This window comes from Rhagoletis pomonella, unplaced genomic scaffold, assembly GCF_013731165.1.
Source record: "Rhagoletis pomonella isolate Grant_MI unplaced genomic scaffold, Rhpom_1.0 Rhpom_scaffold_00001, whole genome shotgun sequence".
NCBI classification, from domain to species: Eukaryota; Metazoa; Arthropoda; class Insecta; order Diptera; family Tephritidae; genus Rhagoletis; species Rhagoletis pomonella.
In genome coordinates, this window is record NW_023458555.1 from 60,012,118 (window position 1) to 60,020,647 (window position 8,530).

At 45.1% G+C, this 8,530-nt stretch overlaps 1 protein-coding gene across 1 annotated transcript; it reads right to left on the bottom strand.

Moving 5' to 3' along the window:
* Positions 1 to 759: 759 nt before the first annotated feature.
* Positions 760 to 1,840, bottom strand: LOC118751759. The gene is made up of 2 exons (XM_036486578.1): positions 1,527 to 1,840; positions 760 to 1,460 (listed from the first exon to the last, which is right to left on the bottom strand). Exons 1-2 carry the CDS (start codon positions 1,761 to 1,763, stop codon positions 1,203 to 1,205), a joined length of 495 nt encoding a protein of 164 aa, XP_036342471.1. The 5' UTR covers positions 1,764 to 1,840; the 3' UTR covers positions 760 to 1,202.
* Positions 1,841 to 8,530: the final 6,690 nt, after the last annotated feature.

Consider the following 8,530-nt stretch of genomic DNA (forward strand, 5'->3'; position numbering starts at 1 on the left):
AGTTTTATTAGTTTTATTATTTAAGTTTATTTTCTACTCTTCAAGATGTTCTGCTAAAATCGTTACTGCTACAGTAACTGTTTCTTATAAGGCTTGCTGAATCTTTAGTTCAGCCTGCAGAACGTCGGAGGATGCTTTCGGCTTCTTTCCAGTACGTCTCCTTTCTGGAACTACATTTACTGGTGGTGATGGAAGCGATGGCTCGCCGACTGTAACAAGTGGACTTATTTGAGACTCATGTATATCTATTTCCACTTCCTCTAGATATTCTACACATTCTGACACGTCTCGCTCAGGTTCTGCAATGGTCTTAGATACACTTGAAGGTGGCAATCCAAAAGTAGACGCAGATATGCCTTCAACACTTTCCTTCATCCCAATCAGTTTGTAAATAGCTTCCTCATTGGAAGAAAGTTTCTGTTGGGTGTTTGGGCCACCGCCCGTGCCTTTACTGGCTTTTAAATTTTGCGACGCCTTTTGACGCACATATTTTTTTTGGTCGGTCCACACCTATAAAAAGTAAAGAAAACGATGGAAGCGATGGCTCGCCGACTGTAACAAGTGGACTTATTTGAGACTCATGTACCTCTATTTCTTACTTTAAAATTTACGTTAGATGGACAGTGGCGCTCACCTTAATAGCACACTTTTATGTTTCACAATTTTCCCAATGTTTTACGTGATATATACTATATGGTTTATGTTATAGAATCCACTATATTTTTATAAACAATTAACGAAAAAAATCCAGCGATCTAATTGTAGCGACACAGAAGTGCTGGTCCAAATGGCTTTTGTGATGATCAGCCTCTGGCCGACTCAATTTAACAGGTACGGTAACAACGTGCTTTTTTCCTTCCGACGTTTTACAATTTTTTGGCATTAATCGCAAATATGCCGCGCTTCTAGATATTTGGTAACCGAGATGTAAAAATTTTTCATGAAGGTCGCTTAAGGTTTGACAACTCCGTACAATTTCACTTCGCCGACGTTTGTTGGCAGAAGCACCAAACATGGCTATGTCGATAATTGTTTTGAGTAACTCAGGCTGCTTACATTCAATACGAGGACGGCCTGGAGTACTATGTGTTACATTGGCTGCGTCGACATTATTTGCACTTATTTCTGCTAGTTTCGATTTAAGAGTTAACATATGCTTTTTGGAGTGAATAGCGTGAAGCTTTTTTCTTCGGAGATGTTTTTTACAACTCAATACGTTTTTTGATTTTAGAAATTTCGTTTGATTTTCCACGGAGCAATGCCACATTGTATTCAGCTTTCAGTAAAGAAATTTGATTCCGCAAAACATCCTGCGCTGGGGTATTACGACAAATTGGCGTAGTAAACTCTTCAGAGTCCTTGCTATTTTGAACTACATCTGCGGTTTCACTCTGGCCGCAGTCGGGTTCAATTGCGGGGGTAGAACTATCGTTCAGTTGAGGCGTTTCTTTATCATTGTTCTGAAATGCATAATACAATAATGCATTACTATTACAAACTTTTAATAAACTAAAATCTGTCATCACCTTTTCATTGGGGTGTTGGAAGTACTGGGCAATATTGGCAATCTTAACTTTTGTCGTTGACTGCTTTAGCTCTTTAATTTTATTTAAAATAATGCTTTCGAAATCAGTTTTGTCTCTACAAGTGTTTTTAGCATCTCTCCAGAAGATGTTTGTACTTTCCTGGCACGCTGCTTTTGTTTTATTTGTATGTCGTGCAACATATGCACGAAATAGCTGCAAGTGAAGATTGGAATTCATTTCACCATAACTTTTTGAACTTAAATCATAGGAAGAGTTTGAATAAAAATTGGAACGGGTTCTACGCGACACGACTTGCAAGTTTTGGGTTATATTTTGAAACTTTTTACATAGGCCCCTATTATGAGTTACATTCGATCTTCGACTGTGGTCGAAAGTGCTGATCGAACGAATTTTCATTTGGTATTATGGCGCTCATTCGAATAGTGCTATTGTTAACTTCGCACGTTTATGTTGTTCACAATAGTATATTTTCCTCCGCTGAGAAGCTTTGTTTACAAATCGAGCAAACTAAATAGTGTGCTTATACATATTTATGTAAATTTGTGCAAATTAAAATGAAATATAAAAGAAAGCAAGTTTATAAAAACGTGGTAAAAATTAGTACAACGAAGTTCTGGGGTTCAACGATTCGTCAGAGGATGAGAGTTTAGTGAACTGACCAGGAGTAGTAAATGTTCAAGAGAGTTTAAGTGTAGTCTTTACAATATATTTTGACATAAAATATATTTAAGAAATTTGTCTATAGATTTACTAAAAACTTCCGACTGTCTAAAGAGGCGTTTGTGAGCCAAATCTATTTAAAATATTTTAAAACTATCCACAACTCTATGATTTGTTCTTCGTTCTGATCGTGCCAACTGAGTATTGGGATTTTCTTTCACAAGTAAAAGCAGCCTTTCGAGCTTGTGTTTTGTATTCACGACGTTAAAACTGCATGAAATTGATAAAAAAATTTTTAAAATTAGTGTCTACCCGCCAAAAAGTAAGAAAACAAATGCAAAATCATACATTTTTCACAATTTTCCAACACTTCGCTACCCCATCGAAAGCAAAATTCTGTTCGACAGAAAATTCGATACTCAACGAAAATTTCGACACGGTTGCATAGCTCATAATACGAATTTCACTTTCGATCTTCGATAACCAGCGAAGATCGAAAATCGAATGCAACTCATAATAAGGGCCATAAATACATATATACATATTTATCGACTACGCTCTCAGTCAGCTGATATGATTGCCATATGCAAAATATTTAATAGAAAGACGAAACACCTCGCCCCTCCCCCCTACGTGATCGATGGTGATCATTTACCTAACCCCCCTCCCCCTAAAGTGGTCACATGATTTATGGACGCCCCCTAAAACATAAACAAAGTCAGCTGGTGTGTCTTCTTCTTCCGGATTTTGCAAGTGATGGCTAATTTCCTGTTCGTTTACTTTTTTGCTTTTTCTTCTCTTTGGGAGAGAATTTTCGCTTACGCTCTTGATTTTGATTGTTGGCAACTAATAAGGGCCTTTGGTATTCTGCGTTCCGTTTCGATCAATGTTCGAATTTTTCGATTCTAGCTATTCTACATTTCTATCGTAGTTACCTTTTTGTAAGTTGCAAATTTGTTGGCGGGAACCTTTCAATTGTTATTTTCGTGGGTTTAAATAATAAAATTTTACAAAAAATGTAAGTAAAAATTACTGTGGATGATTGTAAAAATCTTAAGTGAATTTTCTTAATTTTTGTTTTCGCGTTTTTTTTATAATGTTTATAGGTCCAAAACAACACCAGGGCAATATGAGAAATTGGCTGAAATGATGGCAGCCAAAAGAGACATAGCGCAGAGTTCGTTCACGTCTGTCACAATCCGATTTTGTCATTTTTACGTGACGAGTTGCTGTTGTTGTTGTTGTTGTAGCGGCTACAACAACCCCGCCCAGATCGGTTGGTATCTCAGTCGTTGTCGTCAAGTTCCACTAACGGCAACCCTAGGAAGCGTGCAGCTTCTGCGGGGTTTGCCCATAGGGACAAGGCCGTTAGGGTTGTCGGGTTTTCCGGGCATGCGAAGAGATGTTTCGAGTCATGTGGGGTCTCTCCGCATGCCGGACATTCGTTTGGCACATCCTCATTCAACCTACTCAAGTAGGAGTTTAACCTGCTGCAGTAGCCGGAGCGAAGTTGTGCGAGTGTAGTGCGTGTCTCCCGAGGCAGATGAAGCTCCGTCTCGTCTATGTCCGGGGGTGGTGTGCCTAGAACGGCATTCACAGGTCTAGAGTCTACATAACTCGAGACTGAGTCCCTGTGAATGCCGTTCAGGGCCTGTCTGTAAGCTGTCGGGTCCAGAGGTTGGTTAATGAACCTCTGGACTTCGTCCGTTAGTTCATATAGATGCCTCCTGACGTGCCTAGGCGAGGGCTCCTCTGCAAGCAGCTGTCTGCTTGGGTGGCCACTTCTGTGGCTCCCGATCAGGAACTGCTTGCAGAGCATTATATTATGCTCCTTTACCGGGAGCATTTGCGCCTCGCCGTGCAGGTGGTGTTCAGGCGACATCAAGAGGCATCCCGTCGCTGTCCTGAGTGCGGTGTTTTGTACAGTCTGTAGCTTCATCCACTGCGTCCTACTAGTCCCTGGCGACCACACTGGCGCTGCGTAGTTCAAAACCGGCCGGCCTATTGCCTTGTATGTTGCCAGCAACGTATCTTTGTCTTTGCCCCAAGTACTGCCGGCTAGCGACTTGAGGACCTTGTTGCGGCTCTGTACTTTATTGACAATAGCGGTTGAGTGCGCAGAGAAGGAGAGCAGGCTGTCGAATGTTACTCCGAGTATTTTGGGGTTATTCACCGTCGGAATTGGTGTGTCATCGACGTGAATCCCCAGCGGTAGCCTGACCTCCTTCGTCCAGGTTGTGAACAGGGTCGCGGAGGATTTCGTAGGGGAGAGGGCTAGACACTTTGCAGTGAAGACGCGAGAAAGTTCGGAGAGATAGCCGTTTACTTTCGAACACAGGTCATCAATTCCATTCCCAGTCGCCATGATCGAGCAATCGTCGGCATAGGAGACAATCGAGACTCCCTCTGGTGGTTGAGGGAGCTTTGAAATATAAAAGTTAAACAGTAGCGGGGAAAGGACACCACCCTGAGGAACCCCCTGTTTTATTTTTCGCTGCTTACTAGTTTTGTCTCTAAACATTACCGACGAATGTCGACCACTCAGATAATTTGCCGACCACCGTTTGAGCCTCTGTGGGAGAGAGGAGGCCTCTATATCTTCTAGTAGCGTGGAATGGCAGACGGTGTCAAACGCCTTTGACAAGTCCAACGCTACTAGAATCGTTCTCTCACAGGGACGGTTACGGTTAAGGCCACGAGTTATCTGAGTGTTTATGGCGTTAAGTGCTGTTGTTGTACTGTGCACTATACGGAAACCATGCTGATGCTTCGCTGGGGTCAGGTGATTTGTGAAGTACGGGAGTAGCAAGGCCTCGAGTGTCTTCGCTACCGGGGAAAGGAGTGTAATCGGACGATACGAATCTCCTTTGTTGGCAGGTTTCCCCGGTTTGAGCAGTGGGACCACTCTCCCCACCTTCCAGATGTCTGGGATGATGAGAGTGGCCATTGACAAATTGAGGACCTCCGTTAGGTACGCTACCCCCGCAGGACTCAAATTTTTCAGCATCAGCATGCGTATTCCGTCGGGACCCATGGCTTTGGAGGCTTTCGCCTTCCCGATGGCCACCTGAACTTCACCGCAAGTGAAAGCAACGGAGCACAAATTGTTGGCAGTTTGTGCAGCCTTCTGGTCACTCGACGCTTGGCTTTGTCCACCGGAGGATGCAGTATGAACTGCCGGCTAAAAAAGCTCGCGCATCGCTCCGGGTCCGACGAAGCATGGTCGCCGAAGGAAATTTCGACTCTGTCGTCCTGCTTCGTCGGATTAGACAATGACCTCACGGTTGACCAAAGCTTGCTCACACCAGAGGTGAAGTTACAAGTCTTCAGATGCTCCTCCCACTTCTTCCGCTTATGTACGTTTACAAGTTGCCGAATCTCCGCGTTGAGATCCCTGATACGGGGATCTTCGGGATCGGCCTGACGAAGGCTATCACGCTCATCGGCTAGAACAGCCGCTTCGGCAGGGAAGTTTGGACGTGGGTCCGATATACACCCTGCCGGTATGAAGCGAGCTGCAGCAGCAGTGATAGCCCTGCGGAACTTACGTTCACCGAGATGGACGTCGGTTGGTGTGGGGAGCGATGCGAAGGTGTTTTCGGTAAACTCCGCGTAACCATTCCAATCAGCTTTAGAAAAGTTGATATAGGTCCGGTGTTTGGCGGAGGCAAAGTCGGTTGGTTTATCAATCGAGATGACTATGGGTAGATGGTCTGATGCTAGAGTCAGCATAGGTCGCCACGTTATGCTGTTTATCAGACCAGCGCTGACTATTGTGATGTCTGGCGAGCTATTGCAGTTACCCATAATCCTGGTGGGTGCGTCGTCGTTCATTGTGCAGAATGTCGAATCGTCTATCTGCTCAGCCAAGTCTGTTCCCCTACGATCGTTTGACAGGCTTGAGTTCCAAAGATCGTGGTGCGCATTGAAGTCACCTACTACCATACGGTTTTCACCTCTGAGGAGCGCACCTATATCAGGGTGATATCCTGCCGGGCAGCAGGTGACAGGGGGTATGTACATGTTGAATATTTCGGCTCGACATCGCCTGACCGGATAGCGATGCCCTGACATCCTAGGGTGGTATCCCTGCGGTCGATGTCTGCTTCGATAAGACGATACTGCACGGTGTGGTGCGTGATGAACGCTAAGCCACCACCATTATCTCGCTCGCGATCTCGACGGTGCACGTTGTACCCGGCGCAATTCAACAAAGTTGAATTGCTGTGCAACTTCGTCTCTTGGACCGCAGCTATTAATATACCATGCCGACACATGAAGACGGTTATCTCCTCAATCTTGCTCTGTAGCCCGTTACAGTTGAATTGAAGGAGCTTCATGTGGTTCGGGAGACGTGTCGTGATGTGGGGTGTGAGTGAGGTGTATGTTCTTGCCGCCGTTGGCTGTGTGTGCTGCTGAGGTGATTGCCGCCCTGTGGTGGTGGTGGGGGGCGTCGCGGGAAATGTTTAGTTATTGGCCCACCGTTTTTGGGGTGGGGGCGGAGGGGGCGGGGGCGGGGCCCCCCAAACCCCCCTCATTCGAAAGGGGACAGTCGCCACTTTACGAAAAGCCCCACCCCCCCCCCTTGGGGACCTCCCACAGACCCCTAGGGAACCGTTTGAAAATGGGGTAAAAACGTAATTTTCCGAGGCAAACTGAGCAGTTTCAAGTGGAATATAACCCAACTAACGAAAAACGTGGGATTTTTAAATAAAAGAAATTATCCCAAGTTGGTTATCAGGCGATTTGAAAAAAAAAAATGATGGGGAAAAAAATTAACTAACAATATTGTGAAATTAAGAAAAAAGCGACAGATAGAAATGTTCGGCCGCACTTAGGGATTATAACCCTCACTACGTAGAATTCTCTTTTGTGTTGCCAAAGAAAGGGGGTTGAACACCTTTTGCAGAGAACACCTTTCTGCGTAGGCGGCCTTCGGCCGCACTTAGGGATTATAACCCTCAGGCAGTAGAATTCTCCTTTCTGTGGTGCCAAAGAAAAGGGGCCGAACACCTTTTGCATAGAACACCTTTCTGCGTAGGCGGCCTTCGGCCGCACTTAGGGATTATAACCCTCAGGCAGTAGAATTCTCCTTTCTGTGGTGCCAAAGAAAGGGGGCCGAACACCTTTTGCATAGAACACCTTTCTGCGTAGGCGGCCTTCGGCCGCACTTAGGGATTATAACCCTCAGCGAAAGGAGCCACAGGGACAGTAAATACATATTTTCCATGGAAAGGTTTATATTTTTAATGCTGACTGGGTTATATCATAATTTCTTTTGTCTCTCATCCTTCTTGTATATTTAGCAGTTTGACAGCTAAACGCCACCATTTAATGTGCATATGCAACCAAAGGCAAACGCGTGGTTTTGAAGATGTTTTTATTTAATAAATTGTGATTGATAGATTAAAATTAAAGTAATAAAGAAAGTTGTAACAAGTCGAATAAAGTTTAAAGTGAAGGGGAATATAAAAATGCATTAGTGAAGTGGCTGCTTTAAGGAAAATAGGAGTGATAAATGTGAGCTATTTTCCGAATTTTACAAAAAAGGGCATATTTCAAACCCAATTTGTAAATAAATTAGTGACCAAAAATTACAATAGTGGATGTTAAAGTAATGGGTAGACCCTTGGCTACAAGTGTGTGCAATTTTTTTTTGGATCGGGTCACCCCTTTGGACGCAATACCCCGAAATAGGTGGGCCACTTACTAAACCGTACCCGGCGTCGCAATTGGAGTCTGCGACCGAGCAGCACGACAACGACTGAGATACCAACCGATCTGGGCGGGGTTGTTGTAGCCGCTACAACAACAACAACAACAACCGAGCAGCGCAACACGGGCCCTCGAAGTTCCCCGTCCAATCTCGCGTGGTACGCAGACCTGAGCATGCCCCAAAGTGGCACCAGCCAAGGCATGTGTTGCACTTGACTGAGGTCACATTACGGAATATCCTGGTCTGACATACCGTGCAGATTGTAGGGGGAACCAGGAGTTGTTGGCGGCGGCGTGTGGGTGGTGGTGCGGTTGTGTGTGTTATGTGGTCTGTAGTGGCTGTGGTACGGTCTGTGGTGTTATTTTGTTGTTGTGTTGTGGTGACTGTGTGTGGCTGCTGTGTGAGTGTGTGGGGCTGCACGGGCGGACTATGGTTAGCCGTGGAGGCTGCTCTATTTGAGCAACAGGGGGCCACGTACGACGTGGTCCACTGTCTGTGTGTCCGTAGTCCCGAGCAGACCCTGAGGTGACTCCACCCCTCGCAGGCATTACACTTGACTGAGGTGGAGTTGTGGTGTAATCGTCTTCGGCATACACAGCAGGTGTAT